General features: G+C 32.6%; 1 protein-coding gene across 19 annotated transcripts in view; it reads right to left on the bottom strand.

Moving 5' to 3' along the window:
- Positions 1-2,880: 2,880 nt before the first annotated feature.
- The window catches only part of LOC124424362 (cAMP-specific 3',5'-cyclic phosphodiesterase), a 335,250-nt gene continuing 313,130 nt past the window's right edge, over positions 2,881-25,000 (bottom strand). For 18 of the 19 annotated variants that reach the window (XM_046963288.1, XM_046963296.1, XM_046963292.1 and 15 more), the window contains 5 exons: positions 13,919-14,012; positions 12,747-12,976; positions 9,701-9,964; positions 9,517-9,616; positions 2,881-9,377 (listed from right to left, as the gene is read on the bottom strand). In XM_046963288.1, coding sequence (XP_046819244.1) covers positions 8,533-9,377; positions 9,517-9,616; positions 9,701-9,964; positions 12,747-12,976; positions 13,919-14,012 — 1,533 coding nt within the window. In that variant the 3' untranslated portion in view covers positions 2,881-8,532. Of the gene's footprint in view, positions 9,378-9,516; positions 9,617-9,700; positions 9,965-12,746; positions 12,977-13,918; positions 14,013-18,918; positions 19,599-25,000 lie in introns of those variants that run through there. The other variant, XM_046963303.1, reaches the window with a different exon arrangement.

Consider the following 25,000-nt stretch of genomic DNA (forward strand, 5'->3'; position numbering starts at 1 on the left):
GAAACGCGTTCATTCGTGAAATCACGACAAAGTATATATGCATATTTTTAAGTGCAATCCGTTTAATCGAAACTCTATAAATAATAATGAATCGTCGAGGAAAGGGAGATGATGAACAGAGCAAAAAATAAAAAGAAAAGAAAAAAGAAGAATGCACGATCCATCGTTACAGATCGATCAAAGAGAATATAAAAACGAGAGTCGTCCGGCATGAAGGAAATGCGTTTAAAGGAAACATTTTTTAACGCATTTTCTATCTTAAATTCGAATAAATTGGGTTAACTAATATTAAATAAAGCGCGAATCGACGATTGAATTCGATTTGTACATAATAGGAGATGTAATAAAAAAAAGAAGAAAAAAAAAGGAAAAAAAAAAATAAAAAAAAAAAAAGAAAAAGAAAGAAAGGAAAAAAAAAGAAAACACACACACACATACATACACACGAAGAAAAAGTTAAAGAAAAATCGAGTTAGAAGAAACAAAAAAGAACAAACGTGCTTTCGACGCGCGTACGTTGATCGTAGCACGGTCGTGTTATACTAATCATTCCTGTATAAAGATAAGAGAAATGGAGAGGAATCAAGATGAAAGAGGTTTGAAAGAAACTCGATTTTATATTGGAACTAAGAGAGAGAGAGAGAGAGAGAGAGAGAGAGAGAGAGAAAGGGAGAGAGAGAAAGAGAGAGAGAATGTAGATTTCAGGGTATTTATATCGAGGGTTATATAGTTATATAGATATACAAGAATAATTAAATTATAAAATATATTACAAAAGAAAAGTATATATATATATGTATATATATATATATATATATATATATATATATATATATATATACTATGTTTTTATTGTTGTAAAGTTAGAAGAATAAGGACGATCTAGTGTCGTAAACGAATGATTACGTACACTTCGAAAAGCATCGAAGAACTAAAAAAGAAAGAAATCATGTGATTCGCATTTTACTAATTAGCACGATCGCACGTATATCTCTATGTACGTTAATACAATACAAATCCATTCATAAAAGTTTGTGCTCGCAGTTTAACCTGATGCATTCCATTCTGAATGAAAAAACAAAAACAGAAAAAAAAAGAAAAGAAAAAACAAAAAAACAAACATATAACGAAAGAAATAAAATGTATAGAAAGAGTAATGAGAAAAGAAGGATTTCCTTTTACTTACCGGCTCGAATTCAAAAAGAATTCTGGAACTATATAATAGAATGTAAATTGTAACATGCGAATCGTCATCGCTCCCCTGTAAATGGCACATAAAACTAATAAGAGAGCACATGGCTTTGTTAGCAGTGAGATATCATCGAGAGAGGACATATTTATCTCGCCATTATTTTTTCTGTTGTTTCTTCCTTTTTTTTCTTTTTCTTTTCTTTTTTTTTTTGTCGACACGAAACGCCGCCATCACGAATCTTTCAATTTATTTTATAATATATCCACGAAATAGTTTGCGTCAAAAAATTAAAATGTCTTTTCGCGAATATAAGACTATAATATCATCGTTTATTATCAATGAGGAGAAAGTAAAAAGTGAAAAGTGAAAAAATAAGGAGAAAAAAGAAAATCGATATTCCTTATCTTTTGCAATTCGGCTTAATTATTAAAATAAAAATTATTAAAAAAAAAGAAAAGTGAAAGGAATTAGAATAGAAAATAAACACAATGATTTATAATTTTTAAAAACGCTATTGGAACGCTAGCAGGAATTATCCTGCTCGTCTTCTTTTCACGTTCAATCTATAGTCGAACATAACGTGCGTGTATATATATATATATATATATATATATATATATATATATATATACGCATTGCTAGTAAGACATAACACAATGTTTATTATCGTTTTAATTTTATTATAACAAAAGAAAGGGAGAAAAAAACGAACAAAAAGAAAGAAAAAACAAAAATGCGAAAGATACGGAGTACGATGATCTTCGAATGATTTTCTACGTGGATATATGCCGTAATAACGAGACGAGCGGCGAATAAATTAATTGTGATCGCCAAGAAACGAATGGAGGATGATCTCGCCGATGAATACATTTTTTACCGAAAAGTTATATCAGCTTTATCTCGCAAACGAACTTCACGCGGACTATATTAAAATAAATAGAAACGCGCGCGTGTTTGTGTGTGTGTTTGTATGCATACAAGGAGAAAGAGAGAGAGAGAGAGAGAGAGAGAGAGAGAGAGAGAGAGAGAACAAAAATGCGTGTGTGAGAGAAAAGAGAAATGAATGTTGATAAAAACGTGTACGTGTCGTATGGTAATATCGATAAGATGGAGGAGAATTTAAGATTAACGAAAAAACAAAAATAAAAACAAAAAAAAAACGAAAGAAAAGAAATGAATAAAGGATTAGGAAAATTGGTACAAGTTTTCTGCACCGTCAGAATCGATCCAAAGGTACTATTATACTTAAAATGAAATTAAAAAAAAAAAATAAATAAATAAATAAAAGAAAAAAAAAGATAACAACAACAACAACAAGAATAAGAACAAAAAAATCCACGCTTAAGAGCCACGAAATCTATACATAATGAATGTTTTACTATCGGATTAAAAATATTACGATAATACTTATTAATGTAAATGGTTTTTCATTATTATATTATAGATGTTACTCAATAATATATTTACAAATAATATTAAGCCAAAGCAATCGTTTTATTTCATCCTATCCATAAAACTTAGCGTTCCACATTTTTCTTTTAGCATTTCTATCGGAAACGAAGAGGAAAGTGTTATGATTAAAAAAAAAAAAGGAGAGTAAGAGGGAGGGAGGGAGGGAGGGAGGGAGAGAGAGAGACAGAGAGAAAGAGAGAGATAAATAAAAAAAAAAAACCATAGAAGAAACAAAGTTCCGACAATAAATATGTTTTTATTACACATATATTTCGTACGAGGGTTACACGATATTAATACATGTTCATTTAACTGTCCAGCAATCAAACACGTTGTATTTTTAATTTTCTCTTGTCACCGTGATTATCATCATCATCATCATCATCACATCAAAAATCATCATCATCATCATCAACATTATCATCATCATCGACATCATCATCATCATCATCATCATCATCATCATCATCATCATCATCATCATCATCATTATCATCATCGCTGTTTACTATCGTATCTCAGGAAGTTATCGGTAATTGTCACACTTTGTAAAACATCGTCATTACTCTAATGTAAGTTTCGAATCACCCGAAGAAATTAAAGACTAACGTCGCGCGATCGGTGCTTTGTTTTGTTTTGTTTTTTTTTTTGTCGTTTTTTCTTCTCCTTGCTTATTGTTTATTTTTTTTCTCTCTTTTTTTTTTGTGTGTATTTTATATTTTGTTTTTTTTTTGGTTGGTTTTCTTTTTTGTTTAATTATTTTTTTTCATTTTGTCCTTAATACTTTTCATTCCTTCTTTTTTTTTTCTTTATTCGTAATGAACAATTGACAAACGGTTATGAGAGAGAGAGAGAGAGACAGAGAGAAAAGAGAGAGGAAGGGAGGAAGGGAGAGAGGCAGAGAGAGCGAGAGAGATAGATGGAGATGGAGAGAGAGAAAGATAGTGTTGGAAGTTTAAGGTGCGTAAAATAAATTGTACCTGCGCATTCGCGATAATTGTTTACTTTTATATTCATTCTCGAATGTCGAAAATGATCGCTTACACATATATTTATATGTATGTATATTCCTCACGATTTCTAATTAAACACAACATCATCTTAGACATATCGGACGATTCATTTAAATTTTATTACTAACTTCCAGTTGTTATCTTTTTTCATTTATCCGTCATAAACTGACGACGACAAAGTTAATTACTTTTTTTTTCACCCCTTTCTTTTCTTCCTCCTTCCTCCCTTTTTTTTTTTTACTTTTTGGTTTCCTGACCTCAGTTCTTTTGTGTTTAATAGATAATTATTAATTTTTATTCATAACCTCGTTGCTTATGCCCTAAGAAACTTCGTTAAGTTGATTTCTTCTTGTTTTTTTTTTCTTTTTCTTTTTTTTTCTCTTTTTCATCAGCTTACAATCTAATCGTGTACTTCGTAAATCTTATAATTAAATATAATAATTCTAAGCTTGGTGACCAGCACCAAAACACTCACTAGATCACTGCCTACGGACATAGATACAGATTTTTTTTTCGTTCTCGATAGTTGATACGATTACGTGGACCAAAAGAGATACCACACACATTCATACGCACACACAGACACACACACACACACGCGCGCACGCTCAAACATATACACACAAACACACACACACACATACATGAGTCTCCTTCTCAAATTTTTTTTCTGTTTTCTTGTTTTTCTCTCTTTTTTCTTTTCCTCGATCATCATCATTATTATTATTATTATTATAATCCTTCCGCGTTTCACGTACGACAGTTAGAAGGAGCTTATTATCTAAATGTGTATACGACTTTTTACTTGTTTTTTTTTTCCTCCTCTTTTAGGCTGATCTTCGCTATTACATGATTATAACACAAGCCATTCGTATAAGCTTCGATTATTTTTAGTTTTTCAACTCAGTTATGTTATGTATATATATATATATACGACATATATATATATATATATATATATATATATATATTTAAATGTTCTTTTTCTCTTTGTATTATTATTTCTTGCTAAAAAATTTACAAGAATCTCTTAATCGAAGCAAAGTACGAACGACCTTTTGAAAGAAAAGAAGACGATTTCGAAGAATCAGCGCTTTTACACTGCAAAAATACCAAACGATCGACGTTCAGAGGATCTTCAATGGTTTTTTTCATTCTCTTTTCTTTCTTTTCTTTCTTTTCTCTCTCTCTCTCTCTCTCTCTCTCTCTCTCTCTCTCTCTCTCTCTCTCTCTCTCTCTCTCTACAATATGAGCCACGTCAAAAATCGACATGACTTTGAAATCAGATCTTTATACATCACGCGAAGATCGTCTAGAACGTCGAAGGTATACAACTTAGAAAGTTTCGCGTTTGTTTCACAAACATTATTAAAGCGAAGTTGTATTTTTTCTTTTCTTTTCTTCTTCTTTTTTTTTTTTTGTTGTCTTTTTCGTCTTTTTTTTCTCCCCCCTTTCCCCTTCCCCCCAACCCCGTTATAATATCTGTGGTATTTTTGTTGTTTGCCATAATACATCGATCTGCGCAAGTGTTGTTCTATAAACACGGATTACACACAGGTCTTTCCCATTATTTTCTATCGATCTCGCTAAAAGCCAAGAGAGAAAATACGGTTCGTTGCCGCGTGAAACGTATCGGCAATTTTAAATAATGTCGCGTACGTGGGCGCTTTCGTACTCGATGATCGATTTATAACGACAATCACTAATATTACTCTTTGGTTAAAAAGAATTTAACTTCCTCATTAGACTTCGACGCGCGCTCGCGCGCCTTCGTCGTTCATTATTTGCATTATATAGTAGCGTAAAATGCATGATAAAATCGTGATAGTTTGAGATGTCAGTATTATGTATATATGCGTTTTACATTTTGTTTTATCATATATATGTATGTAGGCATGTATGTGTTCATCCGTGTCTAACCCCGTGTTAAGAAATAGCGCAAGTGTACAAAAGAGCGTATTTTATATATATATATATGTATGTGTGTCATGTCGCGCAATGTTCCTCAATATTTTTTATAATTTTTTATTCCTGTTTCTTTCTTTTTTTTTTTTCTATCTTCTTCATTTTGATCACAAGAAGAAAGAGCATTGTTTCTCTTTTCTTTACTGTTTTTCTTTTTCTTTTTTGTTTTTTGTTTTCTCTCCTAGCAAGTTTCGAATGAATTAATTTTAATATACAAACCTAAAAAGTCCAGCTCTTTTTTCTAACGCAGAGTTATTATATTAAAATTAATCATGTCTGTCTTTTCACATATAACATCTTTTACGCCGGTATATAATAGTCTCTTTTTTCCTTCTTACTTTCGTCTTTTCCACTTCTATTTCTATTTCTATTTCTCTCTCTTTCTCTCTTCTCTCTCTCTTTCTCTCTCTCCTTTTCTCTCTTTCTCTCTCTCCCTCTCTCTCTCTTTTTTTTTCTTTTTCTTTTCTTTTTTTATTCGTTATCTTCGTCTTAAAACGTGGCTGTCTGCTTCCTTAACGAAGATTACGACTCGTCTTTATCTGACAAATTACGATGAAAATCTTTGCACGTTCATGAAAAATAAACACTGTTGTCAATCATTTTTATAGATATTATATCAACTCGAATGATGATCCACATTATTCATGGAAGAATCAAAGATAGGAAGTTTCTTTTTCCTTCTTCTTCTTTTTTTTTTTTTAAATTATGCAAATACCTCGTGCACGTGCATTGTTACCTTACGAGTTATAAATTCCATTCTTTTTCTAAGATTTTCCCAAGGGTGGTCCATTTTTTATCATATCATTTTTTGATTATTGTTAATACACGTGCGCGTGTATCTCTTCCATTCTTTTTTCTTTTATTTTCTTCTTTTTTTCCTCATTCGTCGTCCATTCATACTTTCTTTTTCCTTCTTTTATTTTGTACTTTGAATTCCAACACGATTGCATCTATTTAATCTTTCGACGATGGTCACATCTAAACAATATTCTATGTGGAAAAGCTTTGCGTATGTTTCAATCGTATGAGACAGAGAGAAAGAGATATATATATATACATACATATATATATATATATATATATATATATATATATATATATTACATAGATTAGATATACGAATACGATATTAATCGAGCCCACGAAATCCAACTACGAATCCTTCGGAATAAAATCTTACACCATTATTGTACCGTTCAATGTTTTGATATGTCGTTGAGGATCCTGTGCGATTCTTTGTCTTCGTCTTTTCTCAAGCGAAGTTTTAGTGCCTTTCGTTTATGCGTAGCACGTAGCAAGTATAAACTCCCATCTTAACTTTTTTTCATTTCTTTATCCTCATAAATCATTATATCTTCTTCTTCTACTATTTCTTTTTTTTTGTCTTCATTTTTTTCTTCATCTTCTTCTTCATCTTCTTCTTCTTATTCTTCTTCTTCTTCTTCTTCTTTTTTTCGAGCATCGACCGATTGTCGACCAATCGTGAAAAACAGAATCTCGCTTTATTTGCGCAGGTACATTGTGAAGAAAGAGATTCAATCCCTCCGTTTATTATTACTTTAACTTCAATGAGATAGGAAATAGAGGTAGAGATAGATAGACAGATAGATAGACAGATAGATAAATAGATAGATAGAGGGAAGGAGGTAGAGAGAGAGAGAGAAAGAATAAGAAATAAAGAGATAATTGAAAGAGGACAAAAGATGCACCGTTCATTTCCAAAATAGTCTTTCTTCAGTGCGATCGAAACCAATCGTAGAAAATAACGGAAAGGAGAAAGGAGAACAAGAAATAACAACGAAAGGAGAAAGGATAAAGGAGATAGAAAAGGATAGAGATAGAGTCAGAGAGAAAGAGAGAGAGAGAGAGAGAGAGAAAGAGAGAGAGAAAGAGAGAGAAAGAGAGAAAGGTAAAAAATCAGGTAATGGAGTTACGATGAGGAGAACGATGACGACAACGACGAGGACAGAATATTCTTCGCATGAAGCGCGACAATACTTGTTATATATCTCTCGTCCAGGACAAATCCTTTTCTCGTTTCTCTTCGGACGCGACGCGTTTCGGACCAGCCGCCAACACGCCATCCCGTTGATTGAAGATCGTATTTCTTCTTCTTCTTCTTTTTCCATTTGTAGTGTACCGCCCGAAAATAGAAGTCACGAACGATCTTCACTTCCGCGTACGAGAGAGAGAGAGTGAGAGTGAGAGATAGAGAGATATAGAGAGAAAAAGAGAGCGTTCCGCTTTTCGAGGATGATGCGTCGACAACGAGCCGTCAAATCGTCGCGTTTTCTAAAGTTTTTTTTAAGCGACGACAGAGAACGGCGGTGATGTTGGTTGAGTGGTGGTTGTGGTGGTGCTGCTGCTGCTGTTGTTACTGATATTGGTGACAACGACAAGAAGAGAACCAGGGCGAGCAACGAGGGGGAGGGAGGGAGTGCTGGTAATTTTTTTCCTCTCTCTTGTATTTTTTTTTCCTTTTTTTTCTGTCTTTTTTTTTGTTTTTTTTTTTGTTTTTTTTTTGTTTTAATTCTTTCTTTTATCCTACGATCCTATTCAGTTTCTCAGTTTTTTTTCTCTCATCTTTGTTTTTCTTTTCTTCCGTCAGTGCCCAAAAATTTCAGCACTTATATTAGCAGTCTTTAACCAAGCAAGCGCATCTTCATCGCTCGTTAAACAACGATCAATAATAAAGCCCAGGATATTACTTATTAATCCAGGCAACTTCGACGTGCTCAGGAATATACCAAGGACAAAAGGATGGATCCTTTTTATCGTTGCGTCAGCAGAGCAACACCGCGACCTGCAGCCAGCGCGGCTCTCCTGCTCGTGCTCGTGTCACTGACGCACGCGCCACCAAGTCTGCTGCACCTTCTCGTGGAGCTTCTTGCAGATACCGGCGAGCCTCCGTCACATTCCAGCATCCGCGCCGTTTTCATCGTTCTCAACGCCCACGTCCTGGCTTGAAAATGTTGTTGTCTGACCGCCGCCACCGCCGCCGCCACCGCCACCACCACCATCGCCATCACCACCACCGTCGTTACCCTCTAATGTCTCTCCGCTCTCATCACCTTCTTCCAATGTCATTTGAAAATGTTTTTTATCGGACTGTTGTTGTTGATCGTTTCCAGCCTGTAGCTGTTGTTGATCGTCGGACGGTGGTGATGGTGGTATCATCGACTGATACCAATCTCTATTCTCTTCCAACGTATCCAAAATCTCTTGAGCGTCAGGATGTACCAAATCTGCCCAGGTTTCCCAAAGCGGATGCACAATATAATCGATAAAGCCGACCTGCGACTTCTCGATCGTAGCGCTGTGCCTATCGCACATAGGACTTATGTCCATGTTCTGTTCGCGCTCTCGATCACCCTGGAGGAAAAACTCCTCCATCAATAGGCTCACCCATCGTCGATAAAGCGGTAATGGTTTCGTTGGATTCGACAGGTCCGCACAATGAACGAGATTCTCTAACACCTGTATGCGATCTGTATAATTGTCTAGAAGTAATACGCCAGAACCAGCGACTTTCTTCGTTTCTACCATTGTTTTCAGATCTGCTAATAGGGACATGTGCTTCGACATGTCCGTTGATAGGACCATGTCGATCACCATTTTCCTTAAGGTTTGCCGTTGCTTTTTCGTCATATTCACGAATATATCGCAACCTTCGTTCTGCAGAAGCTTGAACGCCACCGCAAGGTGATGATTCTCCAATACGGACTCGTCGTTGTACATCAGGGCGAGCTCGGAGCCTAGAATAAAAAGGAAAAAAAAAATTCCCTTTGTTAGAAAATACAAACGATAAAAACAACATTTCTTTGATTTTTCATTAAAGTTTCTTTCTTTTTTATTTTTTTTTTTCCTTTTTTTTCTTTTGAATTTAACACTTACTCGAATTGATAAGGAACTGATTCGTTAGCCCGGGATGATCCACGTCGTGGATCGTGGCCGCAAACAGAGCTGCTGTGATCTCCAACGGCGTAAACACAGACTGCAAATATTAATTTATTATTGTGTTATGAGTCAAATCAATAAGCTTTCCTAATCATTGTCAATTAACATCAAAATTGCTTACCTCGAGGGCGGGTGTGTTGAGTAATGTGTGAGTGGATTGGGTCACATCGGCGGCGTGAAGACTGTTATGGAAGGGATTATCCTTCACGTAATGATCCTCAAGGGTCATCATGAAGGTAACGAAGGTCTTCGGCGGTATTGCCAACGACTTCAACAAATCTCGGCTTTGGAAGGCCGTATAAGCGACACAGGTGAGAGGTCGATTATTACTGAGCTCGCCTATCCTGAAGATGTCGATGCCCCACTTGTCGATGTCCGACAATAACTAGTAAAAGAAATATTAAATCATTTTTTTTTCTCTTTTTCCTTTTCTTTCTTTTCTTTTTGCAAACAATATTTTGCAAGAAATATTTGTCGATTCGACGATTAATTCCGACGGATCACTTATTCAAAAAAAAATTATAAATTTAAGATTACGATTACGAATGCATTTCAATTGAATTTTCGAAAGACATTACGAATCGTTCGAGAAAAACATTGAAAAAGAATTTGCATTTGTTTAGTTTTGGAAATCTCGTTTATTTTTCATTATTTATTTATTTATTTTTTTTTTCACGACTCGTTCCTCGGCTATCTATTTTTTTTGTTCTTCTTTTCTTTGTTTTCTTTTTTATTGATACGTTTAATGAAGCGAACAAACGATAAGATTTTCGAACGATTCGAAGATGGCCAAATAAAGATTGTCGAAAAGAAAACAAACTAACGGTACGTATTTCGAATCATTTTCACGTGGGTGTTGTCAATCCGATTGTTCATTCAAATGGACGATCGATTTGGACCTTTTTAAGGATACAAAAAATTTCAGCTTTATCACCGTGATTCTTTCAAGAAGGTCCTTCTTACAAAAAGAAGATATTACGAAAGATATTCGATTAGTATAACGAGGGTAAGGCTCATTTCATTCTCGATGTCGCGGAAGCGCGAATTAAGATTATTTTTATCTCAAATAAGGCGGTCGTTCTCTTCGATGGTACGAAAGCGAAGAGAATAATATCGGTTGGCAAAAAAAAACAAAACAAAACAAAACAAATAAATAAATAAATTTATAAATATTCAAAACGAAAGGAAATGAACAGTCGAAAGCAAAAGTCGAAAAACAAGTATTGGACTCATATACGAATTTCACATTTCTTTTTATACCCAAAAAATGAGTTGAACGATTTTTCCTTTCTTTTTTTTTTTTTTTTTTTTTTTTTTTTTTAAGTAGAATTATTATTCGAGTTATCGGTAAAGCTTACGACCTCGTTTTGAATGACTTTACAAATTTATATATATATATATATATTTAACCGCAACACGATCCTATCACGGGTCCAATGCAAACATTTCGTTCTCTAAATTCCTATTATCGCGTGTACCGGCTGTCATATATGTATTTTCACCTTTCAACAGACGTAGATTATCTACACTTCAAAACTCGATACTAGTAACGCGCATTAATATAATACGTACGAATAATGATAATAATTTTATATACCATAATCGATTTCGTTAATTCGAAAAGCTAAGAAAAATTTTCGATGAAAATATTTTTCGTGAGGCAATTATCCGATTCCTTATTGACGTCGGCGCGACTTTTGAAGAAATAAAAGAAAATAAATAATGAAAATGGAAAAAAAAGAAAAAAGAAAAAAAAAAGAAAAAGAAAACGGGCAAAAAAAAGAAAACATTCAATTAGCTAATCTCTCTTTCTCTCTCTCTCTCTCTCTCTCTCTAATCTGAGATCTCTGTCCTTCTTCTTCAGCTTGTAATCCTTTAGTAAAATGAAGGTAAGTTGCAAATATTTGTACTCGCACGTGTCGTTGAAATTTTCCAAGTCGAAATTTTCCAAACCGAATTAGCAATGTTTCCTTCTCTTGGTTTTAAGCGTCTCTCTCTAAGTACATATACACGGATGACCGAGGGGACGATTTTAGAGAGGATAATGCGAGAGAGACAGAGAGAGACAGAGAGAGACAGAGAGAGACAGAGAGAGACAGAGAGAGAGAGAGAGAGAGAGAGAGATAGTGTTCTCTTTTCATGAAAAAGAAAGAAACCAAACCGTTCACAGCGGGCTACCGAGGCGAATGTTACTGCGTCAAAATTCGCAGAAAAATCGTCGAAACCGAACAACAATAAACAGAAGGTAACTAGAAAGAAAAAGAAAAAAAAACAAGAAAAAAAAGAAAAAGAAAGGAGAATTAAATTTTATATTTTGATATAACTACTACTACTACTACTCAAAACGAACAATCGTTTATACTAGTTTTTACTTTTTACGATAATTAACAAACCGGTTACTTTCTGGTTATTACGAAAAATATTTTCTATTTCGAACAATTATAATAAATTATTAAAAAAAACATTAAAACATAGAAATGTAAAAATAATTATGAATGTTAATATATATAAACCTTTTTAATAATATAAAATTTATACCGATATTGTATTATAATATTATATATGTAAACGATCGGAAAATCTACACACACACACACATATATATATATATATATATATATATATATATTATTTTAATTCCCTGTTTAAATTCCTAGATAAAATTTAGATACGTCTTTGGTAATCATTAAGATCGATTTTCCTTTAAGAGAAACAGATAGAGAGAGAGGAGAGAGAGAGAGGGGGGAGAGGGAGAGAGGGAGAGAGATCAGAAATCGTTCGTTATTCGTTAAAGATTTGCTCAGTAGGATTAGTACATGAGATTAGTGAATCGCGATTAAATCTATCGATGAAAGATATAATCGGATTTATATCGGTCGCGTGGGTGTTGAATCTCGTAGCTGAATAAATAGGACTGTTACTATGCGTTACTACGTATACGTTTATGCAATTAGATATTTCGATTCCAAGTTAATAAGAAATAATTAGTATATCGTCCTACGTACCAATTTAACGACAAAAAAAGTATTTATCTTGTACTTAATTAAATTCTCGTAATATTTTCAACGTTGATAAAATCAAAATGAAATGAAACGAAGAAGAAAAATTAAAAAAAAAAAAAAATGAAAAAGTAAATAAATAAAAATAAAAAAAAGAAATGAACAAACCTTGCCAAGTTCCTCCTCGTGTGGTGTTTCCACTCCGTGAAGGGGTACTCGTTCTCCCGTGAAGCTGTTAGTGTGCGTGAGTGGCCTTTTAACGCCACTAATGTGCGACATAGCAGCTGGGCCCCTCTGTACCCTGTCCTTCTTCTTGGCGGCACGAGCGTCCACGCTTCCGGCTGCTGCGACCGCATCTTCGATCCGCAAAGATGGCAAATCGAGTTCTTGCTGCTTGTCTAAAAAAAAAATTGTATTATACGTTAATCATTTTAGGATTATTAATATCGATGCATTAGATACGTTTGCCTTTCAACGATATTAAATCATCAATTTTAAATGATTCTTCGATTTTAAGAAAATTCAGACCATCTCTATTTTCTTTTCTCTCTCTTTCTCTCTCTCTCTCTCTCTCTATTTTTTTTCTCTTTTTTATCTTTGTTGTTGTTCTTATCGACTCTATCATATATACTTAGGTATATAAATTCACGGCCGTTGTCTGTCGTTTTTATTTTCTACTTTTCACGATAAGAGTCACATTACGTGCGCGAAAAAATTCGTGTTTGTAATAAGATAACCGTATCGGAAATCGGGAGGGCATATTCGATCCATCATTTATTTATTATCCTCAATAAATTATGAACGCGAGAACTAGATCTTACGATGGATTCGAAACTGGTGCGTAAGTAGAACGAAATTTAAATCTCATTCGTTTCTCTATGAATTACATTTTCAAGGGCTTTTAATGCGTCAATGGAAAGAAAGAGAGAGAGAGAGAAAGAGAGAGAGAGAGAGAGAGAGAGAGAGAGAGATAGAGATAGAGAGATAGATAGAGAAAAAGAGATATCGATCGTTTGCTTTTGACGTCTTCGTTTAAACTCGGACTCTTGACCTCGACTATCCCTTCCTCTCTCTTTCTTCTTCTTCTATTTCATCTCTCTCTCTCTCTCTCTCTCTCTCTCTCTCTCTCTCTTTCTCTTTTTTTTTCTCTCAGTTCTATGAAAAGTAAAAGGAAAAGAAGGAAGTTGCACGCGAATTCGTAAACGACGACGACGACGACGATGACAGCAATATGAACGTCATCGAATTCGATTGAAAAGGCAATAACGAAACGTCAATAGTTCCTGATGCAATTGGACAAAAGATGAAATAAAAACGAATTTTTGAATAGAACAACTCACCTAGGAAAGTATTGCAGATATATTCAGATATTTGATTCCCGGACTTGGACGATTCCGAGAAGTGAAGGAGTTCCTTGTTCAGCATTCTCTTGAACTATAATCAAAAAGAAATAAAAATCAGAAATTAGTAATCGAGTAACGCAAAAAAAAATATTATACGATTTTTAATTGTTCACGAAATCGTTTTAATCTTTTGATTTTTTTTTTTTTATTTATTTTTGATTAAAAACATTTTTGAAAAAAAACAAAAGAATAAAAACGAACCATTTAATATCATGCAAATTATATATCTTTTTTTTTTTGATTCACTATGATTAAATATATAAATTCGATACAATCTAATAGATATGTGCAAAAATTAGATCGATTAAATTAGATCGATCTAATTTAAATACAATTTTCTTTCAATTTTATCTATCGTATTAGATACATAATATTTTCGATAATGATACTTTATACATAGGATATGATAAATTTGTCGAAAAAAAAAAGACTAATAGTATTGAGTTCTAATGTTTATGAGATTCTGAACGTTTGCGGGAATACAACGTGTACCGTTTAGAGATTGAGAATAAAAAATAATAAAATTGCCTGTAAGTGATAAAGAGTGTTCATAAAAAAAGAAGAAAGTGCAATTGATTGTGAGAAATGGCGGAGAATCTAAAAAGATATTTCGAATGAAACGAAATGGAAGAGAATACGTGATAGAGTTGAGTATTAGAAAAGTTTTCGAGATAATTGATTATTAGAATATATATTGTAACTGTATTACATTGTAATTATTATTAATGATACCGATTGATTTTTCTTAGAGATACGTTCACATAATTATTATGAAAGGAATATAGCACGATAAGAATAGAATTATCATAAAAAAAAAAGAAAAAAGAAAAAAAAAAGAGAACAATTCAGCAAACGATGTTAACACGTTGACAGGAATGATTTAAAATATCCAGAGTTATCAAAAAAAAAAAAAAAAAATCTTCGCGTTTCGTTTGCGAGGACCAAGATACCGACCTTGATTCGGTTTTCGATCAACGAAGACGCGAAACATTATCTTGCTAAATTTACGATATTTGCATTAAACCTGCGTCGTTTTGCATTACGTATTTATAAATATGTGTGTGTGTGTGTTTGTATATGCGTGTATTTGTTTGTGTTTCGTATATAAATGTTTAATAGGTATACGTATACAAAAAAAAAGAGTTAAAGAAAAAGAGAATAAGACGAATCTACGAAAGTATGCAAGAAAGTAAACAAAAAATAACATCGAACCGATAATTTTCTTATCGTCCCAAACGAAAGCTTCTTATCGAATTTTCCTCCAAGCCATTTTTTCCTGATTCTAATATAAACAAATGCTATTTCGTTCATTACCGATCTCGATATTTTCTCTCTCTTTCTTTCATATATTCCTTTTTTGAGAGTAATGATCTGTGTTATCAAATCTTTTAACGCAATTCCATTTAAATTCATTCCCCGTTTAATTATATAATTTTTCTCTACTTATATATATATATATATATATATATATATATATATATATATATATATGAAGATAGAATGAAATTTTTTAAAGATAATAATAAACGAATGGTAAATAAAAATATATTAAAAATATTAGTAATGATAAGGTACATAGTTGTCAATTCTTTATACGATATCGATTAAAGGAAAGAGATATATATAATATAATAATAGATATTTATAAACGACAAGTGCAATTTCCAAATATGTTACGCATCATTACACGCGCGATGACGCAGAGACCAAGAACTGGATTCGACCTACTTTCAGGACCGACTCTCTCATTACGACGATAAAGTATCGTGACAGAAGCTTTTCCAACATCGTGATCAACGTCCCGATGATGGAGAGAAAGGAGTCTGAGGAAGCATCGATAGGTAAAGTAAGTGGAACGTCTCACTTCCTACGCGTTTCTCAACTTTCCTTTTTCAAACAATGAACATGAAAATCGTCAACAATACGAAATGGAAAAGTTTCTTCTTTTCACAGTTCGATTTTTCTTTTCTTCTTTTTTTCTTTCTTTTTTTTTTTAATTCTTATCCCACAACCAATCAAACCATTCGTTTATGTGTAACGATAAGGATAAAAATAGATATAAATTTTATTATAAATACCTCAGAAAATGTAAAATGATAAGAGGTTCATCGTACAATCGATCGTTCGATCATGATCATATATGATATTGTATATCGTAAAAGATCGATAGGATTTCCGACAAATATTGCGAAAAAGATATATATATATATATATATATATATATATGTATATAGCAGTCATGTGTATAGTCCCCAATATTGATTAACTTTTTCTGTGTTATTCGTTCGAGTTTTAAAAAGTTGTTAAAAGGTATAAATTTTTGTTTTTTTAGAATGAAACAGGTGTGAAAGTCGTGACATTTAGTCGATGTTAGTCGACAGCGATCATAAAAGTACGATAAAAGAAAGAAGTAACTAATTTAGCGATACAAAGAATTAAGAAAATTTTGTCGATCAAAAACATTTATATAAATATTTATGTGCTATTCTATTCTATATATACATGTATGTACATACATCGATATTAAAATTATTTAAATAAGTTCCATTTTAAAGCGTCCTCGTTAATATATTTAACGAATGTCAATCGTTATAAAAATAAAATTAAAAAGATAACAATATATCATCAGATATTAATAATAAACAAATAGATAAATAAAACGAGATTCGTCTTAAAGGTGTGACAAAGTAAAAAAACTTGCGAAAAAAAATTTTTCCAGATATAATGAATAATTTTCCAATCAATTTTGTGATTGAGATAAACTATAGGAAATTCTTGATTACATCAAGCATCTTGATGCTCTATCAACCGATGTTGTCTTCTAATCCAGGCGTCATCGTTTCGCTACGATGAATCAAAGGTATCTACTATCTTTTTTTTACCTCTATGATATATTGCGTATGTATATGTAATAAAGACATTATATTACGTAAACAATATGTAGGTTTTTTCTTTCTTTTTTTTTGGCTTCATATATTATCAACATTCCAAGCAAAAACGAATCATCGTATTTCTATCAGTATTGTCAGTTTTCCTCTTATCTTCATTCATTCACTCCAAAGTAATTTTGTTTGATAGGAAATTTTATATGTTTATAATATATATATATATTAACTGGAGTAGCAAAAATCGCGATGTTGTAAAGATTAACATATATATAAGTATATGCTCAATTATATATATATATATATATGCATGATAAATTCATATGATGTAACGAAGTATATAATTATATTAAAAGATTCGCGTATGGAAATGATTTTTAAGGCAGATCTTCGATTTGTTCATTGCAAGAGACGACGAAGTCATCGAGTTCGATCGAGGTTTAAACAACAGCGTGCATAATGAATTCCCTTGAATAATTAAACGACTTTGATTATACAAGATTTACTTTTCGTTATCGTTCACGGCGTTCCGGGTCTTCGGAGTTCAGCGATACCGTAATCGTCTTTTCTCGCGTGATTAACGATTCGGATCGTGAGTTCTTTTTAAAATATAAATTAAAAATCCACCGGATATATCATAGAAAATATTTCTCTTCTTCAATTTATAAGAAAAAAAAAATATATATATATAATATTTAATAAATAATTTACAATAGAAATTAATGAGTTATATTGTACATTTGTACATTTGTAAAGAATTAAGAGAACCAATAAGATAAAGTGTTTATTTTTGTATTAAAATCAATATAAAATTAAAAACAACTCTATACTTATCGCTATCGGGCGTCTCGTCGAATTTTCGGGGAAAAAAAAAAATAATCGATCTTAAAACAAAAACGTATATGTAATATCTTTTTGTGATTATTTTTAATAGTTACTCTTCAGATTAGGTACACCAGAAAGTAAGTAAAACCAAAATTATCATGATTAGCAAAGATTAGACTCTCTCTCTCTCTCTCTTTCTATTTCTCAACGAAAGAGAAAAATCAAGAAAAAATTATTTAAAGGAATACTTCGATGGCTTTCATTGTTATTTACATTCATTTTAACGAAGGTTTAATAGAATTTTTGAAACTCTCAAACAGCAACTAGTATGCTAACTAAAGTTGTTGAAAATGTACACCGATGAATCCAAAGGCAACGGACGTTAAAGTCCGTCCAAAGCTCTATGATAATGCTTCAGTAAACTTGATCTGTCTCTCTCTCTCTCTCTCTCTCTCTCTCTCTCTCTCTCTCTCTCTCTCTCTGCTTGTGTGTCTCCTGTGTCTCGCTTTTCATTTGCTCACAGTACAAACGATCGATCGATTTTGTTTGACGCGTTTAACTCGCGGAATGAATCGAGTCAACTCTTCACCGTAACGGCCTTCGAAACTCGATACGATCGATATAGCTTTCGAAATCGTAGTGTGGTGAAACAACGTAAACGACGTGGGAGAGAAAGGTAAAATATATATATATATATAGGTAGATTCATGGCATATGGCCATGGCACTGAGATTTGTATGAGATTAACGATAAATTGTACGTATTAGATAAGACAAACGGGAAGAGTGAGTATGTGCGTGAACAATGTCTGCGATCTATTCGACATTGAAAAAGCCATATTTACGCGATCGATCGTGTATCGCGAAACGAAAAGTGCATTGCACCCGTACTCCGAACGAAGAGAAATAAAGAAAGAAAAGCAAAAACAAAAAAAGGAAAAAAAAAAAAGAGAAAAAAGGAGAAAAGAAAGTAAAGAAAAAGCAGAAAACAATGAAGGAAAATATAAAATGAAAAGAAAACAAAAACGAAGATACGACTCTATAAAAGCCTTGTGTATATATTGCATCTCTGGACTCTAATATCTCGAATCGTTTCTAACATATTCTAAACCGGTTCCCTTTATATTGTATTGATCATTCCTACGTATGCATCGGTCACTTAGATTGGAGGACTGTCGAGAAAGGAAAAAAAAAAGAATAAAAAAAAAACGCAAGAAGAAAAAATTACCTGGACCGCAACGATACTGGCCATGGCTGTGAGATCTGCCAGAGTCCTAAGATAATGAAAATATCTAGTGGACTCGTACTCGTCCACGTTGCCGGTCTCGAGTTCTCCGTTCGTCGTCGCTCGTTGCACCATCGTTCGAGCGTTTCTTATAATCCCCGTTAGTTTTCTCTTTCGAAAGTCGAGCACGAAAGATGAGAGAGAGAAAAGGACGTTAAATAAGGACGGAATAAAGGACAACGAACGTTCGGTGAAAATCTCGGAAGAAACTTTCACCTTGATCGACGTCCAATTCTTTAAGAAGAAGCTTTCCAAAAGTTTTATTTTATTTTATTCTCTTTCTCTCTTTCTGTCTTTCTCTATCTATCTATCTATCTCGCTTTCCTTACTTCCTTAATATATCCTCTTAAATATAATTCTCAAGTACTTTTCTCTTTAAATTACAACACTGTCACTCTTTATTATCGAAGAAAACAAATAAATAGAAGTCCACTTGAAGATACACCCAACTTTTATTTCTCAATCGTTAAAACATTGTACTCCGACAATACAAAATAAATAATGTCTGAAGCACTAATAACAACGAACAGTAGTGAAAAAGTCATCACCACTTTTACATGTGTAATATATGTCCTCCCGTGTGAGGAGGACAAATATATACATATATATATATATATATATGTACCCGCGAACTGTACGACTAGCGAATGTGTTCTACGTGCCTCTCAATGTGCCGCGAGCTTTTTATCTCTCGGCCGGCGCCCGTCCCTCGTACCGTCCTTCTCCAACGTAGTGTCTTTGCTCTCTCTCTCCCTCTCTCTATCTCTCTATCTCTCTATTTCTCACTCGCACTCGATAAACTCACGAAGCGCACGTACAACGTGCTTCGAGTCGCGTGGTAGGGTACGATCGGGTCGAAAATAAGAAGGGGAAAATGAGATAGCAATATGTAAGAAGTCTATGAGTAACAGAGAAGAGAAAAAGAGAGAGAGAGAGAGAGAGAGAGAGAGAGAGAGAGAACAAAAAATAGAAAAAGAAGGAAAAGTCGAAAGTCGTTTGAATTTTTTGGAGTAAAATGACCGTTTATGTCATCTCGTAAAACATGTTATGATCTTTCTTTAATCGTACAAAAAAAAAAATAATAATAATAATACGATGAAATTCTTCGGCTATTCGCGATTTTCTTTATTCATATTCTCTTTTACGATGTTTATGATAATAATAGGAGAAAAGAAAATTACGAGCGTCGATGGCATTCGAGAAAACTCATATTCGTTTACGGTCTTTTCATTCAACAAACGTCGTTTTTATTATATGCAACGTATGTATGTACATAAGTACTTTAGTTACTTACTATGATATCGTTCGTTGCACTTCCACGAAAGATATCATCGTGTATAGAACATATATAGTTACTGTTGCTACTTCTTCTTCTTATTCTTCTTCTTCCTCTTAACATTAAACGCGTAACAGGATTTAAAGGAAACTCTAAAAATTCCTTGGATAAGAGATATATATCTTCGACGAATCTTCTATGAATATTTAAAGTTCCTATGAATATGTATACAAGTTAATGTATACGTATTAGAATAAAAAATGGGATTTTTTTTTCGATCAAATAGATGCTTCAACATTTTATTGGGATAACTTTTCGAATATAATTTATTTATAAATATTTTATTTTCGATTTGTACTAAATGATCATTGAACCGAAGCTAAATATTTCATTTTTCTTTCTCTATTTCTTTTTCTTTTTTCTTTTTTTTTTTTTTTTTTTTTTTTTGAATATATACGTATAAAAAAGTAATGAAATATATTCATCCTTAATCGTTCTTTTTGTTCTGTTTTGTTTTTCAACGAGATAAGTTCAAAAAGAAAATTACCCTGATTATCGCGTGTATTTGTCTTATTTTCTTTTTTCCCATTAAATTGGATCTGGATTCATAAAAACGGCACACTCTCAACAAAGCATTTGATCTCATGTCTATCTGTATTGGTTTTTTGCTCGACCCGTCTTACCTTATCTGTGTTTTATCTTTGGTCATCCCAAAAAGAGAGATACGTAGAATGAAAGAGAGACCAAGGGATGAGACATCTTGCAAGAATAGCTTGTATACGTTGAATCACGTAGGAGTGCATCATCTACAATTTGTAACTCTGATTTTTCTCAACTATTCGTTTGTATGAAAATTAATATTCTCATTGGAATATTATTCGTCTGAAGATCTTCAAAAATTCACCTTTTTTTTTTATATTTCAAAGACAAATTATTACTGACGTCATTTATCTTTCTTCTTATTCATTATACCTCATATTTAAATAGAATAATATTATAAATTTCTTACGAGATAATATTTAAAGTGTCAATTAAAGCGATCATATAACGTAAAAAAAAAAAAAAAAAAAAAAAAATTAAGTCAGGAATAAAGGAAAATCACTGCAGATAAGTGTCGCATTGAATAAGTCAAAGTTCTTTTCTCGCTCGTCCGATTCGCAATTAAAGTTATTTCTAACTATGAATACGTGACCCATTGCGCGTATGCAATATACATATACATATATATATATATATACACATATATATACATATATTTACTTGTATTGTCACAGCGAAATATTTTAGCTTTACGTTAAAACATAAACGACGTTGTTATCGCAATTAAATCCATAATAAAATTTTTTCGTTTCATGTAGTTCATAAGTATAATGTTTGTTTTCGTTTCTTTTGTATTCCTTTGTTTTTCTTCCTATTATTTCGTTCTTTTTTTTCTCTCTTTCTTTTTTTCCCTTTTTTCATTTTTCTTTTTTTCTCTTTTTTTTCTTTTTTCTTTTTCTTTTTTTTTTTGTTAAATTCGAAGAGATATGTCAGTCAGACCGTAAGAGTAGCGCGTCTTCTGCTCTCTCTTTAATCTCGGAAAAGAGGATCTTCCAGGAAAATAACGATGATGTTCTTATAGTTTGCTCGAAATGCTCGGAAAAGATTTTGGGGAATACCAGACGTTTCCGCCAAAAGCTTACGCAAAAGATCGCGTGGGTGAGAATGACGATACTCTATTCTCTATGTTATTTTTCCGTTGTTCTTTGATGAAAGGGTTAGAAGCTTAACGATACGAAAGATTAAAAAGCTTCGTTGTTCTTATCGAAGAATTCATTTGGAATTTGTCTGAAGAACAGAGAGAAGAAAAAAGAAAAAAGAAAAAGAAAGAAAAAAAAAAAGAGAGAAAGAAGAAAAACGAAAAAAAAAGAAAGGAAGAAAGAAAAAAAAAAGAAAATAAATAAATACATTTTTGAAGAATCGCGCGGAAAGTTTATTCGTCATCGAGATATCCCGAGACTTCATAGAGACGTCTATTTACTTAGAAAACGAAGCAAACAGATTCATTTTTTATTTTCGCTAAAACTTACGAAAAGCTATTCGAATTTCGTGCTTTCGGGAATTCGAACAAAATATGTAGAGAGGCTTGTCTTATTTATTTAAAGAGGAGAGAGAGAGAGAGAGAGAGAGAGAGAGAGAGAGAGAGAGAGAGAAAGAGAGAGAGAGAGAGAGAGAGATTGCGGTCTCGCTAGGAACAATAAAGTAAAGAGACGAGAACGAGAAACGTGACGCGATGGTTAATATAAGAATACCTCGAGGATTTTCTACGGCGCCTATCTCGCCACAAGTTCGAAGAGGAGAGTTCTTCGATAAATTTTGAAAATTGAAATTTTCGTACAAATATACAATATAAACGAAGAAGAAGAAGAAATAAATGATCGTAAGTAATATATAATTAACGAAGAATTTCAAATTAACTTTTTCTTTTTTTTTTACTATAAAAGAAGAATAATAATGAAATTATCTAACGAGATGCATAAAAGAAAGAAAGAAAGAAAGAGAGAGAGAGAGAGAGAGAGAGGGAGAAAGAAAGAAAATTTAGTTCGTTCGTAATGTAGGTCAGTGAAGATCGTTTCTCGGAAGAGTACATTACATAAAGTTTTGATTCCGAAATCTATAGTTTTCGTACGAGTATTCGTAAAAATAAGATCGTGCACTCACACCGACGTCGTCGTATTTTATAATATCAAATCCTCCTTCCGTAAAACTTATCTTAAACGTTATATGTATATACATATATATATATATATATATATATATATATATATATATATCTAACAATATGATTCTTCCCGAATTCTCAGTAAAATGTGAACCGATATACCTATCTCTTATTTTCCTATCATATCTTTATACGTTTATTCTCTATACTTTTATTCTCTTTCTCTTTTTATCGATAGTACAAACATAAGTAAGTTAGTAAGTAGAGTCTACATCAAAGTTCTTTCGCAAGTAAATGTTGGCTCCCGCATTCTAGCCGCATAGGTAATACTTTCTAAAAGCATTACATCTAATCGTGGCTTCGAGCAAGAGTAAACAAATAACGTGACCTAGCTTGGAAAATGCGATCGATGCACCGGCAAACAAAAAAAAAAAAAAGAAATTATTGTCCTGCAACGGCTAATGGTGCGTGCGATTATCGATTGTTGTAAAAGTCGAATAGCATGTGGGCTTGTCGGATGTATAATGTAACAATGTGTGTATCTTTTTCTCTCTGTCTGTCTATCTGTCTGTCTGTCTGTCCCTCTCTCTCTCTCTATCTTTTTCTTTTCATTTTTTTATCTTTTTCTATTTTCTTGCGTTTGTTTCTGCAAGAAGAAGGTCACAAGAATACAACATTATCGTTCTATTTTTACATAATAGAAATAGTAACGTCTCCATTCTACGATCAACGAAACTACGATCGATCGATGAAAATAATTCATGTCTCGTGCGTGAATTGCTATATAGAAATTTGCATGATTACAATGTGTTCTCAGTTTGAACGACCTGTATTACCTATATGTAAACTACCTCTTTCTGGGTTTACCTAGTTATTTTCTCGAAAGGAACTGGAGCTCGGTCGATCGTCGAGACAAATTCAAGGCTAATAAATGCAGCTTTTATTCTTGTTACGAGATCGAGATTCTTAAGATAACCCACATTGGTGATTCGTGTTTAGCTCTCATAACTATGTGTGTATTTAATATATAACAAAAGAGCTCGTGTTCTTTCGTAAATCTTACGATAATTTAATCGCCCAACTATTATTCGTATCGTTCGTATAACAAAAACAAAAACAAAGAAAAACAAAAGACAACAAAAAAAAAGATAGAGAGAAAGAAATAAATAAAGAAAGAAGGAAAGAAAGTACGAAAGAAAAGTTGTTAACGCGAGAAGATAAATCAAGTCGAGTAAGCGTTTTATCGATTGATTCTTAATTATCTTCGAGTAAGTGCCGGCTCGAATAAGCGTCCCGACGAAAGTGCCGTCTTCTACGAAGATAAATTCGTAGTTCAACGTACTCTCGTTGAGTAGAATATATGGAAATATATATATATATATATATATATATATATATATATATATATATATTATAGGTATATTTATATATATATATATATATATATACCTTCTGAGTGACGGCTATTTTTAGGAACGATCTTGAAAGAATATGACAATCTTAGAATAAGCAAATCAAGTCAAATCAAAATAAATTCTTCTCTAAGAGATTAGTAAGCTAAACAATCAATTTGATGAAGTTAAATGGAGTCGTCGAAGCAACGTATAAAATTTGGCTGTAATTTTTGTTTTCTATTTTACCTAACATATCATATAGTATCGTTTCGAAAAGAATGAAAGTAATGAATATGAAAATATAAAAACGTGATGTGTCATTTATTACGTGAAAATGAGTATCTTTTTCTTTCTAAATTTTTTCTTTTTTTTTTCATTTATTTATTTATTTCTTTATTTTCATTCGTTCTTTGAGTTCCTAATAGATTTTGTAAATTTTCATTGTTCATTTACGACAGAGCGAAGAGAAATGTGAGACATAAAAAAGAAAGAGACAGAGAGAGAGAAAGAGAGAGAGAGAGAGAGAGAGGGGGGGAGGGAGAGAGAGAGAGAGGAAATGTTTCTTAGAAGCTTTCAACCTGATTTGCTTTTTCAACGAAGATCATTGTTGGCTTTGTACACTGTATGACCTTTGATTTTCTTTTCTTCTTTCTT

This window comes from Vespa crabro, chromosome 5 (assembly GCF_910589235.1).
Source record: "Vespa crabro chromosome 5, iyVesCrab1.2, whole genome shotgun sequence".
Classification (NCBI taxonomy): Eukaryota; Metazoa; Arthropoda; class Insecta; order Hymenoptera; family Vespidae; genus Vespa; species Vespa crabro.